General features: G+C 40.9%; 2 protein-coding genes across 4 annotated transcripts in view; one reads left to right on the top strand and one right to left on the bottom strand.

The window, feature by feature from the left end:
• Positions 1-17,419, bottom strand: part of CDC25C (cell division cycle 25C) — a 36,196-nt gene extending 18,777 nt beyond the window's left edge. For 2 of the 3 annotated variants that reach the window (XM_005682989.3, XM_018050330.1), the window contains exons 1-7: positions 17,182-17,419; positions 16,393-16,598; positions 15,414-15,508; positions 14,681-14,726; positions 13,105-13,138; positions 12,910-12,999; positions 7,608-7,766 (exon numbers count right to left, since the gene is read on the bottom strand). In XM_005682989.3, the coding sequence (XP_005683046.1) occupies positions 7,608-7,766; positions 12,910-12,999; positions 13,105-13,138; positions 14,681-14,726; positions 15,414-15,508; positions 16,393-16,586 (618 nt within the window). In that variant the 5' untranslated portion in view covers positions 16,587-16,598; positions 17,182-17,419. The remainder of the gene's footprint in view (positions 1-7,607; positions 7,767-12,909; positions 13,000-13,104; positions 13,139-14,680; positions 14,727-15,413; positions 15,509-16,392; positions 16,599-17,181) is intronic. The other variant, XM_018050329.1, reaches the window with a different exon arrangement.
• LOC102187480 (oocyte-specific histone RNA stem-loop-binding protein 2) lies at positions 17,739-22,492 on the top strand. Its single transcript, XM_005682990.2, has 6 exons — positions 17,739-17,936; positions 19,416-19,496; positions 19,603-19,707; positions 20,533-20,676; positions 20,818-20,926; positions 21,619-22,492. The coding sequence occupies exons 1-5, from the start codon at positions 17,893-17,895 to the stop codon at positions 20,912-20,914; spliced, it is 471 nt and encodes a 156-aa protein (XP_005683047.1). The 5' UTR covers positions 17,739-17,892; the 3' UTR covers positions 20,915-20,926; positions 21,619-22,492.

The following is a 22,583-nucleotide window of genomic DNA, read 5'->3' as shown; positions in this document are numbered from 1 at the left end:
ACAAAAGCAGTTTAAACACTTCAGAAAAATTTAAAACAATAAAGTTGAAAACAAAAGAATTTTTTTCAATCAACATTAAATTCAACTTTATTATGTTAATAACTATTGAGACTTGTCTGTATTAATGCCAACATTTTACAAATATGAAGACTAACTTGTATTTCAAGAGCAATACTAAGGTTCATTTCACAATGGGCTTTTTTGTTTTTTTTTCCAAAAGGCCTAGTAGCATTTTCCGCATGCTAAATATCCTTAACTTGCTTTTTCCACAGATCTACTCTCCATAATCAGCAAGTCCTCAAAAATGTTTAATTTAGGAAGGTCACTGTCAATTCTCCCAATACCCAGTCTGCCCCTTTTGGATTGTTATCTTGGTTCTGTTGTTTTCCCATAAACCAAGGAAATTGAAAGAAAACAGAATTTAATTTAGTGGAGGGGGTTCAGGATGGGGGGACATATGTGCATCCATGGCTGATCCATGTCAACGTAAGGTAAAAACCATAATACTGTAAAGTAATTATCTTCCAACTAAATTAATTAATTTTTAAAAAATAAAATTAAAAAATACATTTTTTAACTTCAATTTATACTGCAGTGGCTCGCAGACTTAAGTGTGCATCAAAATCACCTGGAGGAACTATCGAACTAGATTGTTGGGCCCCACTCACAAAGATTCTGATTCAGATCTGGGGTCAGTTCAGTTCAGTTTCTCACTCTTGTCCGGCTCTTTGTGATCCCATGGACTGCAGCATGCCAGGCTTCCCTGTCCATCAACAATTACCAGAGCTCGCTCAAACTCATGTCCATCCAGTCAATGATGTCATCCAACCACCTCATCCTGTGTCTTCCCCTTCTCTTGCCTTCAGTCTTTCCCAGCATCAAGGTCTTTTCCAATGAGTCAGTTCTTTACATCAGGTAGCCAAGTAATGGAACTTCAGCTTCAGCATCAGCCCTTACAATGAATATTCAGGACTGATTTCCTTTAGGATTGACTGGTTTGATCTCCTTGAAATTCAAAGGACTCTGAAGAGTCTTCTCCAACACCACAGTTCAAAAACATCAATTCTTCGGCGCTCAGCTTTCTTTATGATCCAACTCTCACATCCATCCAGGACTACTGGAAAAACCATAGCTTTGACTAGACTGATCTTTGTCAGCAAAATAATGTCTCTGCTTTTTAATATGCCATCTAGGTTTGTCACAGCTTTTCTTCCAAGGAGCAAGTGTCTTTTAATTTCACGGCTGCAGCCACCATCTGCAGTGATTTTGGAGCCCAAGAAACTAAATTCTCACTGTTTCCACTGTTTCTCCATCTATTTGCCATGAAGTGATGGGACTCGATGCCAGCTTCTGCTTCATCCAGCCTAGTTATTTCACACGATGTACTCTGCACATAAGTTAAATAAGCAGGGTGACAATATACAGCCTTGATGTACTCCTTCCTCAATTTGGAAGCAGTCTGTTGTTTCATGTCCAGTTCTAACTGCTGCTTCTTGACCTGTATACAGATTTCTCAGGAGGTGGGTAAGGTGGTAAGTGGTCTGGTATTCCCATCTCTTGAAGAATTTTCCAGTTTGTTGCTATCCACACAGTTGATAAGGCTTTATCATAGTCAATGAAGCAGAAGTAGCTATTTTTCAGGAATTGTCTTGCTTTTTCTATGATCCAATGGATGTTGGCCATTTGATCTATGGTTTATCTGTCTCTTCTAAATCCAGCTTGAACATCTGGAAGTTCTCGGTTCACATACTGCTGAAGCCTAGTGTGGAGAATTTTGAGCATTACTTTCTTAGCCTGTGAGATGAGTGCAACTGTGCACTAGTTTGAACATTCTTTGGGACGGGAATGAAAACTGACCTTTTCCAGTCCTGTGGCTACTGCTGTGTTTTCCAAATTTGCTGGCATACTGAGTGCCTCACTTTCACAGTACCATCTTTTAGGATCTGGGGTGGGGCCCATATATTTGTATGGCTAAGAAGTTCCTACCTGATACTTAGGCTCCTGCTCCAGGGACCATACTTTATAGAGAGTTCTAGATCTGTGCTACTTATTATAGAAACACAAACCACACATGGCTATTTGAATGAATTAAAACTAAGAAAAAAATTTCAGTTCCTCAGTGGCACTCAGTTCAGTTCAGTCGCTCAGTCGTGTCCGACTCTTTGAGAACCCATGAACTGCAGCACGCCAGGCCTCCCAGTCTATCACCAACTCCCAGTGGCACTACCCACATTTTAAGTTCTCAATGCCTCATGTGGCTAGTAGCTAGTGGATACTGTATCAAATATTAAATATTCCCATCATCTCTGAAAGTTATACTGAACAGCATCACTTTAGATAATTGCTTAACCATCTTTCTTAACACTTTAGTTCATTCAGACTCTGTATATTCAGCTTACCAAGCCAGCTGAACAAGCAACGATCATTTTTCTAAGTCCCTAGTAGTAAGATTTCTTTTTTTTTTTTCTTTCTAGCTGCAAATTATTTTTTTTTTCCAGCCATGCCACAAGGATTCTGGGATCTTATTTTCCCTACCAGGTATTTAACACTGCCCTTGGCAGTGAGAACATAGAGTCCTAACCATTAGACTGCCAGGGAATTCCCCTTTGTATGATTTTTACCTCCCGGGTATCTTCAGCAGGAGACACCATAGTTCAGTTCAGTCCAGTTGCTCAGTCGTGTCCAACTCTTTGCAACCCCATGAACTGCAGCATGCCAGGCCTCCCTGTCCATCACCAACTCCTGGAGTTTACCCAAACTCATGTCCATTGAGTTGGTGGTGCCATCCAACCATCTCATCCCCTGTCGTCCCCTTCTCCTCCAGCCCTCAATCTTTCCCAGCATCAGGGTCTTTTCAAATAAGTCAGTTCTTCACATCAGGTGGCAAAAGTATTGGAGTTTCAGCTTCAATATCAGTCCTTTCAATGAACACCCAAGACTGATCTCCTTTAGGATGGGCTGGTTTGATCTCCGTGCAGTCCAAAGGACTCTCAAGAGTCTTCTACAACACCACACTTCAAATGCATCAATTCTTCGGCACTCAGCCTTCTTTATAGTCCAACTCTCACATCCAGACATGACTACTGGAAAAACGATAGCCTTGACTAGATGGACCTTTGTTGACAAAGTAAGGTCTCTGCTTTTCAACATGCTGTCTAGGTTGGTCATAACTTTCCTTCCAAAGAGTAAACGTCTTTTAATTTCATGACTATAGTCACCATCTGCTGTGATTTTGGAGCCCCCCAAAATAAAGTCTCTCACTGTTTCCACTGTTTCCCCATCTATTTCCCAGGAAGTGATGAGATCGGATGCCATCTTAGTTTTCGGAATGTTGAGCTTTAAGCCAACTTTTCCACTCTCCTCTTTCACTTTCATCAAGAGGCTCTTTAGTTCCTCTTCACTTTCTGCCATAAGGGTGGTGTCATTTGCATATCTGAGGTTATTGATATTTCTCCCAGCAATCTTGATTCCAGCTTGTGCTTCTTCCAGCCCAGCATTTCTCATGATATACTCTGCATAGAAGTTAAATAAGCAGGGTGACAATATACAGCCTTGACGTATTCCTTTTCCTATTTGGAACCAGTCTGTTGTTCCATGTCCAGTTCTAATTGTTGCTTCCTGACCTGCATACAGGTTTCTCAAGAGGTAGGTCAGGTGGTCTGGTACTCCCATTTCTTTCAGAATTTTCCAGTTTATTGTGATCCACAGAGTCAGAGGCTTTGGCATAGTCAATAAAGCAGAAATAGATGGTTTTCTGGAACTCTCTTACATTTTCAATGATCCAGCAGATGTTGGCAATTTGATCTCTGGTTCCTCTGCCTTTTCCAAAACCAGCTTGAACATCTGGAAGTTCACAGTTCATATATTTCTGAAGCCTGGCTTGGAGAATGTTGAGCATTACTTTACTAGCATGTGAGATGAGTGCAATTGTGTGGTAGTTTGAGCATTCTTTGGCATTGCCTTTCTTTGGGATTGGAATGAAAACTGTCCTTTTCCAGTCCTGTGGCCACTGCTGAGTTTTCCAAATTTCCTGACATATTGAGTACAGCACTTTCACAGCATCATCTTTCAGGATTTGAAATAGCTCAACTGGAATTCCATCACCTCCACTAGCTTTGTTCGTAGTGATGTTCCCTAAGGCCCACTTGACTTCACATTCCAGGATGTCTGGCTCTAGGTGAGTGATCAAACCATCGTGATTATCTGGGTCATGAACATCTTTTTTGTACAGTTCTTCTGTGTATTCTTGCCACCTCTTCTTAATATCTTCTGCTTCTGTTAGATCCACACCATTTCTGTCCTTTATTGAGTCCATCTTTGCATGAAATGTTCCCTTGGTATCTCTAATTTTCTTGAAAAGATCTCTAGTCTTTCCCATTCTATTTGTTTTCCTCTATTTCTTTGCATTGATCGCTGAAGAAGGCTTTCTTATCTCTCCTTGCTATTCTTTGGAACTCTGCATTCTGATGCTTTTATCTTTCCTTCTCTCTTTTGCTTTTTGCTTCTCTTCTTTTCACAGCTATTTGTAAGGCCTCCTCAGACAGCCATTTTGCCTTTTTGCATTTCTTTTTCTTGGGAATGGTCTTGATCCCTGTCTCCTGTACAATGTCACGAAACTCCATCCATAGTTCATCAGGCACTCTATCTATCAGATCTAGTTCCTTAAATCTATTTCTCACATCCACTGTATAATCATAAGGAATTTGATTTAGGTCATACCTGAATGGTCCAGTGGTTTTCCCTACTTTCTTCAATTTAAATCTGAATTTGGCAATTAAGGAGTTCATGATCTGAGCCACAGTCAGCTCCTGGTCTTGTTTTTGTTGACTGTATAGAGCTTCTCCATCTTTGGGTACAAAGAATATAATCAATCTGATTTCAGTGTTGGTCAGCTGGTGATGTCCATGTGTAGTCTTCTCTTGTGTTGTTGGAAGAGGGTGTTTGCTATGACCAGTGCATTCTCTTGGCAAAACTCTATTAGCCTTTGCCCTGCTTCATTCCATATTCCAAGGACAAATTTGCCTGTGTTTTTTCACTTCCTACTTTTGCATTCCAGTCCCCTATAATGAAAAGGACATCTTTCTTGGGTGTTAGTTCTAAAAGGTCTTGTAGGTCTACATAGAACCATTCAACTTCAGCTTCTTCAACGTTATTGGTCGGGGCATAGACTTGAATTATCGTGATATCGAATGGTTTCCCTTGGAAACGAACAGACATCATTCTGTTGTTTTTGAGATTGCATCCAAGTACTGCATTTCAGACTCTTTTGTTGACTATGATGGCTACTCCATTTCTTCTAAGGGATTCCTGCCCACAGAAGGTCTTATAGGTCATCACAGAACCATTCATCTTCAGCTTCTTCAGCATTAGTGGTTGGGGCATAGACTTGGATTACTGTCATATTGAATGGTTTGCCTTGGAAATGAACAGAGATCATTCGGTCATTTTTGAGATTGCACCCAAGTACTGCATTTCAGACTTTTTTGTTGACTCTGAGGGCTACTCCATTTCTTCTAAGGGATTCTACCCACAGTAGTAGATATAATGGTCATCTGAATTAAATTCATCCATTCTGGTCCATTTTGGTTCACTGATCCCTAAAATGTCACTCTCGCCATCTCCTGTTTGACCACTTACTTCCAATTTACATTGATTCATGGATCTAACACTCTAGGTTCCTATGCATTATTGTTCTTTACAGCATTGGACTTTGCTTCCATCATCAGTCACATCTACAACTGGATGTTGTTTTCACTTTGGCTCCATCTCTTCATTCTTTCTGGAGTTTTTCTCCACTCTTCTCCAGTAGCATATTGGGCATCCACTGACCTGAGAAGTTCATCTTTCAGTGTCATATCTTTTTGCTTTTTCATACTGATAACATGGTTCTCAAGGCAAGAATACTGAAGCGGTTTGCCATTCCCTTCTCCAGTGGTCCTTGTTTTGTCAGAACTCTCCAGCATGACCCGTCTGTCTTGGGTTACCCTACACGGCAATGGCTCATAGTTTCATTGATTTAGACAAGGCTGTGATCCATGTGATCAATTTGGTTAGTTTTCTGTGATTGTAGTTTTCATTCTTATGACCTGTGATGGATAAGGACAAGAGGCTTGCGGAAATTTACTGATGGGAGAGACTGACTGTGGGAGAATATGGGTCTTGTTCTGAAGGGTCGGGCTATGCTCAGTGCAGTTCAGTCACGTTCGACTCTTTGTGACCCCATGGACTGTGGCTCACCAGGCTCCCTTGTCCATCATCAATTCCCAGAGCTTACTCAAATTCATGTCCATCGAGTCAGTGATGCCATCCCACCATCTCATCCTCTGTCTTCCATTTGTCCTCCCACCTTCAATCTTTCCTAGCATCAGGGTCTTTTCCAGTGAGTCAGTTCTTCACATCAGGTGGCCAAAGTATTGGAGTCTCAGCTTCAGTATCAGTCCTTCCAATGAATATTCAGGACTGATTTCCTTTAGAATTGACTGGTTTGATCTCCTTGCAGCCCAAGGGACTTTTAAGAGTTTTTTCCTACACCATCGTTCAAAAGTATCAATTCTTCAGTGCTCAGCTTCTTTATAAGGGCTATGCTCAGTAAATCTTTAATCCAATTTTCTGTTGATGGATGGGGCTGTGTTCCCTCCCTGTTGTTTGACCTGAGACCAAACTATTCTAGGGGTAATGAAGATAATGGCGATCTCCTTCAGAAGGATTTATGCCTGCACTGCTGTATTCATTGCCCCTGACCATGCAGCAGGCCACTGTCGATCTACACCTCTGCCAGAGACTCCTGGACATTCACAGCAAGTCTGGCTCAGTCTCTTGTAGAGAAACTGCTCCTTTTTCCTGGGTCCTGGTACACACAAGGTTTTGTCTGTGCCCTCCAAGAGTCTGTTTCCACTCCTGTGGAAGTTCTGTAATCAAATCCCACTGGCCTCTAAAGTCAAATTTCCTGGGGGTTCTCAGTCCCTTTGCCAGATCCAAAAGTTGGGAAATCTGTTGTGGGTCCTAGAACTTTCTTAACAGCCTACATGAAAAGATGGCGGAGTAGAAGGATGTATGCTCATCTTCTCCTGCAAGAACTCCAAAATTGCAACTCACTGCTGAACAACCATTGACAGGAGAATGTTGGATCCCACCTAAAAAAGCAAAACCCTGTACGTATTTGTTTCAAAGAAAGGAAGTTGACTCAGAAAATCTAAATGCCTAAGAAAGCATCTTTGACATATTAGCATATTGCTAATAACAGGCTTCATATGTTCCTCTTAGTGATATGGAGAGGATAAAAGACAAAAAGGTATACTCTAAAATATTTGAAACATCATCCTAAACATATTTCATCTATTACTATTATTCTGGAGCTATCTTTTACACCAGGTTACACTGATGGTGATTTACTCAAACTGCTAACAAACGTTCTCACCAGCAGTAATATTTCCATGATCACCTGACACTCTATCAGTCAGGTAACCCTTAGAGTATAGAGACCATATCTTCATCTCTTCAGACCTACCACATAGTCCAGTGGCTGCAACATATTAGAGACACAATTTTATTTATCCAAGAATGAAGGAACTTGAAAAACACAAAGATACCATCAGAGAGTATTTTACCTTGGCCTTTTCTTGATCTTCCAGTGAAAACTCCATCAATTCATCTGGTACCTCTTCTGCCTGATATTCTGCTAGCTCTGGGTTTTTATGTAATTTTGAAACTGTAGTAATGGGACTGCCCAGATGTTTCATTTCACTTTCCACCAAGTTTCCATTGTCCTACAAAGTATATTGACAATATTAAAAACTATCTAGGACTCTTCCCTTATAACAATATAGAAATATTAACTCAGAATGAATCAAAGACCTAAATGCAAGAGCTAAAACTATAAAACTCTTAGAAGAAAATAGGGTGAGGTAAGCTTTATGACATTGGATTTGGCAATTATTCCTTGAATATTATATAAAAGCACAAGCAACAAAAGAAAAATAGGATATACTGGACTTCATCAAAATTAAAAACCTTTGTGCATCAAAGATTATTAAGAAACTGAAAAGGTAACCTATAGGAGAAAATTTTTGCAAATCACATAACTGATAAGAGATTAATATTCAAGATACATAAAGAACTTCCAAAACTCAACAATAACAATAGCAACAATAACAACAGAAACAAATAGGACTTGAACAGACATTTATTGAAAGAAGATATACAAATGACCAACTACCATGTGAAAAGATGCACAACATAACTAGTCATAACGTGAACTTCCTGATGTTCAAGCTGGTTTTAGAAAAGGCAGAGGAACCAGAGATCAAATTGCCAACATCTGCTGGATCATGGAAAAAGCAAAAGAGTTCCAAAAAAAAATCTATTTCTGCTTTATTGACTATGCCAAAGCCTTTCACTGTGTGGATCACAATACACTGTGGAAAATTCTGAAAGAGATGGGAATACCAGACCACCTGACCTGTCTCTTGAGAAATCTGTATGCAGGTCAGGAAGCAACAGTTAGAACCAGACATGGAACAACAGACTGGTTCCAAATAGGAAAAGGAGTACATCAAGGCTGTATATTGTCACCCTGCTTATTTAACTTGTATGCAGAGTACATCATGAAAAATGCTGGGCTGGAAGAAGCACAAGCTGGAATCAAGATTGGGGGAGAAATATCAATAACCTCAGATATACAGATGACACCACCCTTATGGCAGAAAGTGAAGAGGAACTAAAAAGCCTCTTGATGAAAGTGAAAGAGGAGAGTGGAAAAGTTGGCTTAAAGCTCAACATTCAGAAAACGAAGATCATGGCATCTGGTCCCATCCCTTCATGGGAAATAGATGGGGAAACAGTGGAAACAGTGTCAGACTTTATTTTGGGGGGCTCCAAAATCACTGCAGATGGTGACTGCAGCCATGAAATTAAAAGACGCTTACTCCTTGGAAGAAAAGTTATGACCAACCTAGATAGCATATTCAAAAGCAGAGACATTACTTTGCCGATTAAGGTCCATCTAGTCAAGGCTATGGTTTTTCCAGTAGTCATGTATGGATGTGAGAGTTGGACTGTGAAGAAGGCTGAGCGCCGAAGAATTGATGCTTTTGAACTGTGGTGTTGGAGAAGACTCTTGAGACTCCCTTGGACTGCAAGGAAATCCAACCTGTCCATTCTGAAGGAGATCAGCCCTGGGATTTCTTTGGAAGGAATGATGCTAAAGCTGAAACTCCAGTGCTTTGGCCACCTCATGCGAAGAGTTGACTCATTGGAAAAGACTCTGATGCTGGGAGGGATTGGGGGCAGGAGGAGAAGGGGACGACAGAGGATGAGATGGCTGGATGGCATCACTGACTCAATGGACATGAGTCTGAGTGACCTCTGGGAGTTGGTGATGGACAGGGAGTCCTGGCGTGCTGCGATTCATGGGGTCACAAAGAGTCAGACACGACTGAGCGACTGAACTGAACTGAACGGAAATGCAAATCAAAATCACACAGATTCTACTTTGTACTTATTAGGATAGCTATAAGCAAACAAAAAAACAAAATAACAAGTGTCAGCAAGGATATGGAGAAGTTGGAACCATGTACATTGTTGTGGGAAATGTCAAATGATGTAGCTGCTATGGATAATGGTATGGTGGTTCTACCAAAAAATTAAACATACAATGTATGATCCAGCAATTCCATTTTTTGGTATATACTCCGAAGAATTGAAAATAGGGATTTAAACAGATATTTTTATATTAATGTTCATAGCAGCATTATTCACAATAGCTAAAAGGTAGAAACAAATGAAATGTCCATCAACAGATTAATGCATAAACAAAATGTGGTATATCCATATAATGGAATATTATCCAGCCATAAAAAGAAATGAAATTCTAAAGCATGCTACAGTATGAATGAACCTTGAAGATATTATGCTAAGTGAGATAAGCCAGACAGAAAAGGCCAAATAATATATTATTCTACTTACATGAAGCAGTACCTAGAGTAGTCAAATTCACAGAGACAGAAAGTAGACTAAAGGTTACCAGAGGAAGAAAAGGGGGAGTTATTGTTTAATGGGCGACTTCCCTGTGGCTCAGTGGTAAAGAATCCGCCTACAACAGAGAAGACACAGGTTCAATCCCTGGGTCAGGAAGATCCCCTAGAGAATGAAATGGCAACTCACTCCAGTATTCTTGCCTGGGAAATCCCATGGACAGAGGAGCCTGGTGGGCTACAGTCCATGGCGGGGTCACAAGAGTCAGATACAATTCAGAGACTAAAGCACCACCACCATTACTTAGTGAGCAGAGAGCTTCTGTTTTTAATGATAAAAAAATTCTGAAATGGATAGTGAACATACTTAATGTTGTGAACATAATGCCACTGGATTGTACACAAAAATGGTTCAGATGGTAAATGTTATATATATTTTACTATATTAAAAAAATTACACATACATATACTAACAGCTATCTAGCAATTTACTATGCTCTAAGTCTTGCCTTACTCCAAGATATGAAAAATCTGAAACATGCTCAACTTTATCTCCTTAGTATGAGGCATATTAAAATGCCTTTCCCAGAGTGTTGAGATTAGGATCCAAATCTTTGGAGTATATCAAGTCCATAGCTTATTAAAAACAAGTGCTGTTATATACCCAAAACTAACACAACCTTGTAAATCAAATATACTTCAATTAAACAAACACAATAACAAGTGAGCACCTGTGTAACTTAAAACTCCAGTAGCTAAATGAACAAAGGACACAATCATTCATTAGAGAAAATATGCATGGCTAAGGGACATGAAATCATTATTAATTACTTTTAACAGAAAATAAAACATTTTACCCATCTAATTAGCAAATTTTTTTAAGTGATAACAAATCATTTATCCAAATAAGCTATGGATTGCTCATGAAAATGTAAATTCTTAGAACTTTATTTGGAAAGGAATTTGGCAATATGTATCAAAAATCTTAAAAGTATTTAAACCCTTTAATCTAGTAATTATAATATTTTGTACTAATCCTCAATAAAAAAAATTGTTAACAGGCAAAATTTGTGCTCAGGAATTTACGATAGCATCATCTATAAAAGCAAAATATATATACCCATAAGTGCCCAACAATCAGGAAGTACTTATATAAATTACAGTTCAATTATTAGAATAAAAGCATCCATTAAGAACTGTTTACTAAGAGTTTTAATATTTATTTAAAATAATAGAATATAAAGTTATATATACAATATGACCTCAACTTTGTAAAACTATACACATGGTTAAAAGATTGAAAGCAATGAGGTAAACGTTAATAGTGGTTTTCCTCTATGTGGTAGCTATTTTCTTTTTTATTTTACTATATTTTTACACAGTTTTCACATGGGCACACAGTGCTTTTAAAATTGACAAAGAGGGGTACATGCATGCTCAGTTGCTTCAGTTGTGCCTGACTCTTGAGAACCCCAAGGACTATAGCCAGCCAGGCTCCTCTGTCCATGGGATTCTCCAGGCAAGAATACTGGAGTGGGTTGCCATGCCCTCCTCCAGGGGATCTTCTCAACTAGAGATTGAAACCACATCTCCTGCATTCCAGACAGATTCTTTACCCAATGAGCCACCTGCAAGCCATGAGAAAGAGTAGGGAAACACTTAAAGAATAAAGGAGAAATGCTTTAAAAGGCCTAAGAATTTATTCTTCTTCTTAAAATTTAACATAAAAAGATTACAGGACATATCTCCTCTCTTTCCTTGTTCAAAGGTTACTTCTCCAACCCCTTTGCTCACTCAAGTCAGCTTAGAAAATTCAAAGGGCCATTTAAATCCAGATCTGCAATCCTCTACTCCACAACACCTCAGCTGATTGTTGAGGATGATGTCCAGTGACTCACCAGTATAGAAAGAGGAGACCTCAGGTACCTGAGTACCCATCACTCCAGGGGCTTTGAAGTGCTGTTTTCCTGCATAAGAAAAACTACACTGGCTGAAAGAAGAGGTGTCAGTAGACTCTGCCAAAAAACATTTCGTCTGATGAAGCCATGGATACCCCTCACAAAACATAGTACATGTAATCAAGGTTGACCACATATCCTGAAAATACAAATTATGGTTTGGATTTGATGTATGGTGTGTAGAATCACTCTGGAGGGTACTGATTTTATGATCACAAGCCAAAGGAAGGGAGGAAAAAGGGAGCCTGACAGGGGAAGGAATGATGAAATTTTTAAATAGTGATTATAAACAGAGAGTAGAACTGTACTAATTCAAGAAAAAGCTGATTAGGACAGCCAAAAAACATGGGCATAACTTAGGCAATGTGAGCAAAGAAGAACAGCAGCTATCTTTTATACATACTGACCTAGAAGAAAGGATGGGAGGACAGAAAAAGCAAAACGATGGTTAGAAAAGGGGATTAGTGAAGGGATTAGTTAGTGAATTATCTTAGCTACTATGTAGCTTTGGAGAAGCTAGTTTCAACTTGGAACTGAAGGATGATCTAAGACTCAGATAAAAAAGGACAATGACTTCCTCAGAATAGGGGCTAAGAAGCTAGACTAAGAGGGAAATAAGAAGAAATGAAGAAACCTAGACTCGTATGTGAAGCCATGCAATGAATATGTGAACAAGTTATGTAAATTATCCCTGTGGTTTTTTTTTTAAGTCCTAAACTTTTTACATTACAATCAACTGAACATGAGTAATAATGATGACCTGCTGTGGAAGACTGGAAGCCAGGTTTCCATCCTAGGATCAAACCTTAAATAGAAAAAAACAAACAAACTATAAAGAATTTTTTTTTCCTCTAGTGTTGCAATTTCCTTGTGAGCATACTGAAGCACAGACAGCTCTAGGTCTCATAGGGATACTGACGAGTTGCTCTACTCAAAGGAATAAAACTACTAATGGACCTAGGATTCCATTAAACACTCACATTTTCCTTATTTGCAGATGAGCCACATATTGTATCTTTCTTCCTGCGGCCATGGTCCAAGGCATTCGGAGTGCTACAAAACAGCTGTGCCTACAAGAGATTGTTTTCAAAGAATATCCGGCATCTTCAAGCTAAGCTGGAAATCCTCTGCCTCCCACCTGACAAACCCAAACCCAAGAAAGATGAGTTACTCACTGGGCTACATTTTATGAGATGTTGGCGGTAATTCCTGTAGATTAAAAAAAAGAAAAACTGCCAGTCATTCAAACCCCAAACACGATTTGGTTATTCTTCAGTGACTCAGGACATCCCACTTTTCTTTTCTTGCACTCTAGAAGACCTGTACCTAATTGATGTCTCTTCCAATACCAATATATAGGGTGTTCTCTGTAGTAAATAACAACACATCGAGTGACATCCTGGGGATGAGGACCTCACCTCACTGGCATAACTATATAGATATGCATCAAAGATGATGACTTTGTCCTATATCTTATGTAGACACAATTTACAATTTGCTAATTTTTCAGCATGGACTACTGGGAGTTAATATTTATTTTTTATGAATTTCTATCCTCCCTCCCCAGACTTCATATAGTCTGAGTTAGGACATATAAGCAATTCAAAGAAAATAAAAGCAATATAAAGTAAAATTTTCACATGTATTGATTAAAAATACTCATGGAGAGTCTTCCCTAGTGCAACTAAACTTTGAAGAATAAAGTTATAAAAATATTAAAACAATCAAATGGAAAATTCATGATAAATTTAAGAATTAAAACTACTTTTCATTCCTTGAGTACTCTCTAACTGAATATTTTTCTAAGATCTTCAATAAAGAATCTTCAATAGTAACAAAAAAATATTGTAAAATGCAGCATATGTATTAGGTATACATCTTCATTTAATCCTCACAGGAGTCATTTATGTAAAGTGCTATTATCTCCATTATTATTATTTCTTTATTACAAATAAACTGAGGTCCCTTGAAGTTAAGAAACTTGTCAAAATAAGTTCATGAAGCAGTAAGATACTGGAATCCAAACACTCTGATTCCAGAGCCTACCCTCTGCTGCACATTTGACCACTAAGATTTAGTACTACTCACATGCAGATGATAGCCTCCATCTAAGTTCAGTATACCATTCTCTTCCATTTTAAAGACCATACTGATTGTATGTGAGGGTTAAAATAAATAGCCTTCCTTTTCACAGCACTATTTTTTTTACATAAGTAATCTACTATTTTTTATTTATTTTATTTTTTGGTTGCATTGGGTCTTTGTTGCTGCCTGCAGGCTTTCTCTAATTGCAACAAGCAGAAGCTACTCTTCATTGCAATGCTCAGGCTTCTCATTGCAGTGCCTTCTCTTCTTGCAGAGCACAGGCTCTAGGCACATAGGCATCAGTGGTTGCGGCATGCAGGCTCAGTAGGTGTGACTCATGGGCTCTAGAGCACAGGCTCACAAGTTGTGGCACATGGGCTTAGTTGCTCCACAGTATGTGGAATTGCCCCGGACCAGGGATCAAATGTAAGTCTCCTGCATTGGTAGGCGGATTTCCATCCACTGTGCCACCAGGGAAGTCCCTCACAACACAATTTCGATTTTGGAAACTTAAAATATCTTTCAAGGGAAGAACCTACGCCTTCAAGCCCCCTTACACTTAAGGTGAAACATTCGCTATAGAGTCTGCATAGGATAAAATCCCTAGGCCACTGCTGAGAAGGCTTTAATACTTTAGTATGGGATTCATTTAGCAAAAGAACTTACATTCCAGCTAACTGTACTTGCTCAGGTCCTGTAGACTCCAAATGACCTGCAATCAGATGTAAAGAGTTATTCTTGTTCACGTATTTTGTCTTTCCTTCTAGTTTTCATTACTAGTGAGCCATATTAATTTCAAAAGCTGAGCTTTTAAATACAAAGGTTCTTGATAAATACCAATTTCATGATACAAGGTACCATGGTACAAGTTCATGGAAACTTGAAAATCTGCATATGTCACATAAAGGAAAATTTCTCGGAAATAGTGCATTATGCTAACCTACAGAGATTTTTTTTCATCAGTAGAAAGGAAAATTTATCACTCAGGAAATATGAAATTAGAACAAATACTAAAATGGTTGACTAGTAAAACACATTCCTTTGGGGTACACACCCTATAAAAACACATAAGAATTAGTTGACAAAGCATTTCTTTATGTCTCTGCTGAAATTAGACTGAGGCATAAAACTTTTTATCTTTAACTATCACTTTCATTCACACAATTAATCAACAAAATATTCCTTCTTGTCTAACTTTCTCAATGCAAAGTGACTCCTATTCGGGTCAATTCTCTTCCCATTGGCTGAATTATTCTTCTCAAAAATCCTCTAGGTACTCGAAGAATTCCATCCTCAAGGCCCTCTATCTACTTTTACCACCTTCCATCTCTATCATACTACTGTCCTCTCCCCTAACAATTATTCTTTCCCTTGAGGCCTTTACCTCCCTTTTCCCTACCAGTTTCATCAAAGTCTGCAGAAGCAGTAAGCTGAGTGGCAGACATCTCCCCGCTGCTAAGATTTGAAAGATCAAGGCGACGTTTTGGGGTTCCTCTGTTGAGACATAATAGTACATCAAGATTCCCACTGGGTTATAATATCCTAAAAGGCAAAGATTACATTATCCTCTTCATTTGAAATACCCGTCCCTGACTACCACATAAAACAGTCTTCAAATAAATCTAATTGATTTTTGAAAACACGTCAGACTAGCCTAAGAAAAATAGCCCACCTTTTCTCTACTTCAATAATACCTCATTTTCTCAACAACATGTTAAATCAAGGTAATTTAAGAAAATGGCTGAGGTGGGTCTTGACTCCTCATCTTTTACCCTGAGCACCATGAGCACACAGATTTTATTTCTCCCTGGAGTCTTCAGTACTTCTCTGACTTCCAACTTTGCTGGCTAGTTGAGGCATCAGAGTATGGCATCACCAGAATTTAAAGTACAATAGGGGCTTCCCTGGTGGATCGCTGGTAAAGACTCCATCTGTCAATGCAGGAGATGTGGGTTAAATCCTTGGGTTGGGAAGATCCCCTGGAGAAGAAAATGGCAACCCACTCCAGTATTACTGCCTGGGAAATACCATGGACAGAGGAGCCTGGTGGGCTACAGCCCATGGAGCTGCAAAAAAATTGGGCACTAGGAACTAAACAACAACAAAAGTAATGTTAACTGTAGTACTTATAAAGTGACCACTTATATGATGCAATAGTTTTCAAAGACTTTCCTCATCATTTGATTCTATATGATCCCAGTAAGATAGTAAGAGATTATTACTTCTGTGTCACAGAAAAGAAGCCTTAGACTCAAAACTGTCAAATGGTTAGTCAAGGGCAGTAGCTTAACCCTTATCTCTGAACTAGAATAATTTTTAAAAAGCCCAAAAACTGTTTAGAAGAGCAAAGGAGATGTGAAAAGAAAAAGTAGATTTACCCAGACAAAATGCTTAGGTTTGCAGAGTCACCAAAAAGTTTCTTCTCCACTGGAGTTGTAGGGAGATCTGAACTGATGGAAAAGGAGGCATCTCTCTCAAGGAGCAGGTTTAATATCTTCCTCTGATTGGACCTAAAACTAGGTCCTGAGGCAAGGCTTCCCTCCTCTCTTTTGGATGAGAATTCTGCAGACATGGTCTCCGAGTTCTAAGAAAAAATAAAACCTAGCTAAGAGACGAGGCTTCCCAAATGGCTCAGCGGTAAAATAATCCGCCTACCAATGCAGGACACGTGGGTTGGATCCGAGTGGGTGAGATCCCCTGGAGGAGGAAATGGCAACCCTCTCTAGCATTCTTGGCTGGGAAATCCCATGGACAGAGGAGCCTGGTGGACTGCAGTCCATAGGGTCGCAAAAGAGTCGGACTCTACTAAACAACCATAAGAGAGGGAAAAACGTCACCTACACAACCTCCTCCATCCTTTACAGTTGCGACCAGTGAACCAGTACTGGAGAAGGGGGCATTCCCAAACGGTGAATTACAGATTGGCCTGAAGGTGAAATAGCACTTTGCCGGAAGCGGCTTGGCCTTTCCATTGGAATCTTAACTTACCGAAAGGCAAGTTTTGAAGATGAAATTAAAAGAGGCCTTTGACTTGTTAGGGGCCACACAGTTCATGACTCCTGACAGGAAGGAACTCAGGTCTCCTAACTCGCGATAATGCCTGTTTTGTCCCCTAAACACCGTTCGCGAGGCCCGTGATTCTGTGGAGGACACAGCTCCCGGCTTACCGCAGGTTTGAGTCCGAGACTTGCCTTCAGGAGGAATGAAAGTAAGCAGGAAAATCAGACACCAGCGAAGATTCTAGAAGAATTAAAGAAAAATCTGAGGTAAAGGAGGCGATTTAACCAGACATCTATGCCTCTTGACCAGATAGGCCAGGGTCTGGTTTCGCCGCTTCTCTCAGCAGAAGGTTGAAGTTACAGCCTAAGAGTAAGATTAACAGCCAAAAGCCTTGACCATTCAAACCTTCCGCCTTCCCAAAAACCTATCACGCTCGCCTCAGAACTGCGTCCGCCTACCTCCGCGTACCCGCCTAGACCCGCTGAGCCAATCGTTTGCCTCCTACATCACCGGGGGCGTGAGCTGTTCGGAAGGAGGTTTGCCCCGCCCCACAAGCCAGCAGGCTTCCGATTAGACCTCCAGTTTTGGGCCAGCCGCTAGCTAAGCCCCACCCCATAGGGAGCTTGGCGCCTCATTGGCTCTTCCTCTGGCCAATCACCACAACCTTTCTGAGCTCTCCTTTCCTTCTGCCCCCTCAGCCCCTTCTACCCCGGGACATTTAAATTGCACCTTGCTAGCGACGACCACTCCCTAGGATAATACCTGGAGGAATTCATTAATGTGAGAGGGTGTTTTAAATGGGTTGTGTTTTTTTCCCTTGCTTCTTTCTCGTGCCGTTACGTGGACCTTTCCTTATTTTTGCTAGCCTTCCTCTATAGATGGAACATAAGCAGCCAGTGTGGCAGATGTTGCGGCAAGACAGGTGTATGTATTTATGATGAGTAGCACTGGCCCCTTCCAAGAGCTTTCCTGGGCCCGTGACCCTTTTAAGTGGGCAGCATCTGAGACACTAGGTTTGTGAGGTAAAAGAAATTTCTTTTCAAGGAAAGTAGAATCATCTTATCAGAGTCCAAAGGATCCCAAACTTTGGTTGTTTATGGATATCTGAACATTGACTAGGTGGTTATTATTGTTAAGTCGTTCAGTTGTGTCTGACTCTTTGGGACTCCATGAACTGCAGCATGCCAGGCTTCCCTGTCCTTCACCATCTTCTGCAGTTTGCTCAAACTCATGTTCCTTGAGTCAGTGATGCTATCCAACCATCGCTCTCATCCTCTGTCTAGATGGTATTAAGAATTTATTATTAATGTTGGGGATTTGCTTTTAAATAATCCTGTGGGAGTGGTGGTGAGTATAGATGAAACAAGATTGGCCATGAGTACTGGGTCACGGGTAACTAGGAGGTCCATGATATCCAGTGATCTCAAAGTTTAATATTTATACTAATCACCTGTGGATCTTGCTAAAATGCATACTCTGGTTCAGTAGATCTGGTTACCAAGATTCTACACTTCTAACAAGTTCTCAGCTGATGCTAATGCAGCTGGTCCGGGGATCAAACTTTGAGTAGCAGAGAATTATGCTATTGAGTATTTATTTTCCATGGTAAAAAATGTTTAAAATAACCTTGGAAGCTCTTTAAAATATAACTTACCAAAATGATAATTCAATAGGTCTAGAGTGGGGCTGTTACTTTGCTGACTAAGGTCCATCTAGTCAAGGCTATGGTTTTTCCAGTAGTCATGTATGGATGTGAGAGTTGGACTGTGAAGAAGGCTGAGCGCCGAAGAATTGATGCTTTTGAACTGTGGTGTTGGAGAAGACTCTTGAGAGTCCCTTGGACTGCAAGGAGATCCAACCAGTCCATTCTGGAGAATCAGCCCTGGGATTTCTTTGGAAGGAATGATGCTAAAGCTGAAACTCCAGTACTTTGGCCACCTCATGCGAAGAGTTGACTCATTGGAAAAGACTGATGCTGGGAGGGATTGGGGGCAGGAGGAGAAGGGGACGACAGAGGATGAGATGGCTGGATGGCATCACTGACTCGATGGACGTGAGTCTGAGTGAACTCTGGGAGTTGGTGATGGACAGGGAGGCCTGGCGTGCTGTGATTCATGGGGTCACAAAGAGTCGGACACGACTGAGCGACTGAACTGAACTGAACTGAGAGTGGGGCTGAGGAATTATCAAGGCACCCATAAAGCTACCCATAGAAATGGCTTACAGACCACACTTTGAGAAACAAATTAGAAATGCAACCTTTAATTTTGAGAGACAGTGAGTCCGGAATACAACCTTTATCTGGTGCCAGGATCTTGGTAGTGTAGTGACTGAGAGGTATAGTATAGTTAGCTGGGTTTTATCCTAATATCCTTTTCATCTGTAGAATCTGCTTCCCCAGAAAGAAGGTGTGTGAAGAGTCTTTATCCTCCAGGATAGAGATGATGAATGTGGGAGTCAGTACAGAGCCCTGCCATGCCAGGTAAATTTGACAATCAGGCTGGAGATTAAGGGAATGTGGGAAGAGCTGGTTTCTGCTTTGATGACTATCATAACACTTCATGGGACCACTGTGTATGTCTTTATAGGTGGGAGCTAGAGACAGATGCAGCTGTCCTACAGCGGCGGCAAAAGCAGATAGATTATGGCAAGCGCACACCTGGTTACCAGTGCTTTCTGCAGCAGGTCCCCAAGTGAGTGCAGTTGTGGGTAGTCACAAGAGTGTCAAACACATGGTTTTTGTTCAATGTCAGGTGATGGAAAGATACTAAAATCTGAATGCTCCCACAAAGTTGCAACATTACTAAATTATCCTGTAATCTAGTCCCCCAAATAAATTTCCAAGTTTTTTTTTTTCAAATGGAACAAGTTATACTTGGCCCATAAGACTTCTCAAAGCTCTATTCGTTTTTTTCTTCCATTTTCACCTCATGCATATGTGCGCATGATAAGTTACTTCAGTTGTGTCCGACTCTTTCTGACCCTATGGACCCCAGCCCCAGGGGATTCACTCTGTCCATGGAATTCTCTAAACATGAATATTGGAGTGGGTTGCCATGCCCTCCGATCTTCCCAACCCAGGGATCGAACCTGCATTTCTTACATCTCCTGCATTGGCAGGAGGGTTTTTTACCACTTGTGCCACCTGGGAGGCCCATGCCTCCATCTGACTGTTAATTACAACATACCTGCCTAATTACATGTAAGCTTACAAGCATATATACAAATTAATGAGTGAAAAGGTAGAATATGTTTTAAAGAGATATCAAGTACTTTCTTCCGTATCTACCTTGACTAGTGAGGGACTTGGAATATCTAATTTAGCTTACCCAGAAGAAAGAATATTAGAGAGTTGGGAAGTTTGATATTTAATCTAACTTAAACATTTTCTTTGGGTTGAGGACATTGATCTTACCTCATTTTCAGGAAATCCCTAATGAGTCTCCTAATTCACCATAATAAGCAATAAGCTGTGCCCCTTGGCCGTGACCTTAGTCTGACACATTTGTCATTGCCAGGGCACAGCGACAGCCAGGACTTCACCCTCAAACACCAAACAAGAACAGGAGGTACAGCCGTCGCTCCTGGGATGCCCAGATCAGGAAGTGGAGAAGAGCCCTACATTCCTGGGACCCTCCCAGCCAGCCTCTGCAGGCTGAGGGGTGTGTGCACTATTCCTGTTCCTTCCTTGAGTGGTGGACTAAGCCTTATCTCTCTCCACTTTGCAGAGGTTTCACTTTCACTGGCTGAAAAGGGAGAGTCTGACTGAAGTGCACATTTCTCTGACTCTGCTGCCTTCCTAGGTGCGGAATGGACAATCTCTTAGAGGCAATGGATTCCACCCCTTTGGATGACTGGCTCCAGGCCCTGGAACCCTCAGAGAATCAGGATGAAGAGTAGGAGGGAGCCCAGGTAGTATCCTCTGCTGAAACCCACTGGAGCAGGGTCAGAGATGGGGTCTAGCCCAGGAGGTCACAATTATGATAGGGTTCAAGGTAGTAGCCCAAGAACAAAAGAAGGAAAATGGAACAACAGGGGGAAAAATATGCAGAACGTGAGTTAAAAAACAAAAAAAATCACCTTGAACCAAAAGCGGGATAAAGAGATCTAGTTGTTAGAAATGGGGAAGAGGCTGGGCTGCACTGGGGACACTGTTTTATACTTGATGAAATGGGTGTCAATCACTTAGCTTTAGTAAGCATGATATTTTATTGTTAAATAAAAAGGGAGATTTACCTAGTGGTGAAGACCAAGGGCTTTAGAGTCCCAGACAGCTTTTTAATATGACCGTTGTCCACCACATGGGTAGCTACGTAACCTCTCTTGCTGTTTCATCTGTCAAACAAGGAAATTTTCTCTCATTTGATGATTGTAAACAAAAATGAGAATACATATTTAAAGCATGCAGCATGGTGCCTGGCACATAAGCGCTCCATAGCAGCAATTACTGGAAATCGTTTCCTCTACAATTCATGGTCCCTGCCCCTTCTTTTGCCAAGGAGAAATGTGCAGGGCAAACAAATGTGCAGTGTATCTATCACAACCCCCTGCTCTGCGTATTTTCTTGATAAATACTTCACTTTTCCTTTACTCTTCTTTTTCAGTTTGCAGATTTGGTCACTCCTGCTTCCTGCCTTCCCTGTTTTTCTGAGGAAGATCCCCACCATTGGCTCTATCTTTGAGCTGGTCACGATTACTTATCTGTCCCAGACTTCGGTGGTGCATAAAATATTTAGGGAAAACGTGTCTTTCAGGGGACTTCTTGCTGAATGTAATAGTGAAGATTACTTGCAGTACTTCTACTTTCCAATTGATTAAAAATCTCAAACTCTGTCCCACAAAAAGATCATAATACGAAGGCATTGTTTAAAACCTCTCCTTTTCCCATGTTTTACCCTCTGTCTAAACCTTCTTTGATAGCTGATACTCAAATTTACTTAAGAGCCAGAAACCACCTAGCTGTTTCACAACCTCTTCACCTACCAACTGCTACATTCAGTCTCTTCAAAAAGGACTTAAACTTTGACTGAGTAGGAGGTAGCGGTAGCGATGGAGATTTAATAAAAGGTGGTTTTCTCTTCCTGAAGAGGAAATATAGCACTATCAATATCTTTTCCCCCAGCGACCTGTTTCCTCCCTCCCAGAAAGGTTTAAAGAAAGTGGTCCAGCTGTAACCACCGTACTTTCCCTTCTCCCCCCTCCCCCACGCAAGCAACTGAACCGCCTATGATGTCATAATCACAATCCCATTACCTCATCCTGCTGGGGGTGGGGGCATAAAGAGAGGAGAAGGAGTGAACAGCTCTGGGCCCTCGTCGGATTTACAGTATTTTGAGTGACAGCTAACTACACAAACAAGTGGGAACGGCCCGCAACCGTTACAGGTCCTGGGTTTATAAGGTTCGAGCCGATCCGGCAGCTGGAAGAGGGGCTCCTGGGACTCAGAGCAGGCCCTAATCGGAGCTTGGACTACGCCTCCCAGAAGCCTTCACGACGCGGACGGGTCCTCTGCTGGGGGAAGAGGAATTCCTTCAGAGTGGAGGCCGTAGAGAGTGGGGGCAGGAGAACA

This window comes from Capra hircus, chromosome 7 (assembly GCF_001704415.2).
Source record: "Capra hircus breed San Clemente chromosome 7, ASM170441v1, whole genome shotgun sequence".
Classification (NCBI taxonomy): Eukaryota; Metazoa; Chordata; class Mammalia; order Artiodactyla; family Bovidae; genus Capra; species Capra hircus.
The sequence above is the reverse complement of the archived record's forward strand: the minus strand, read 5'-3'. Positions and strand labels throughout refer to the sequence as shown.

Bases quoted from the DNA above. Each gene is read 5' to 3' on its own strand.
- LOC102187480 (XM_005682990.2), top strand. From the start codon at position 17,893: ATGGAACATAAGCAGCCAGTGTGGCAGATGTTGCGGCAAGACAG. The intron at 17,937-19,415 runs GTGTATGTATTT...CTGCTTCCCCAG, and splicing joins CAGATGTTGCGGCAAGACAG to AAAGAAGGTGTGTGAAGAGT. The intron at 19,708-20,532 runs GTGAGTGCAGTT...TGTCATTGCCAG, and splicing joins TTTCTGCAGCAGGTCCCCAA to GGCACAGCGACAGCCAGGAC.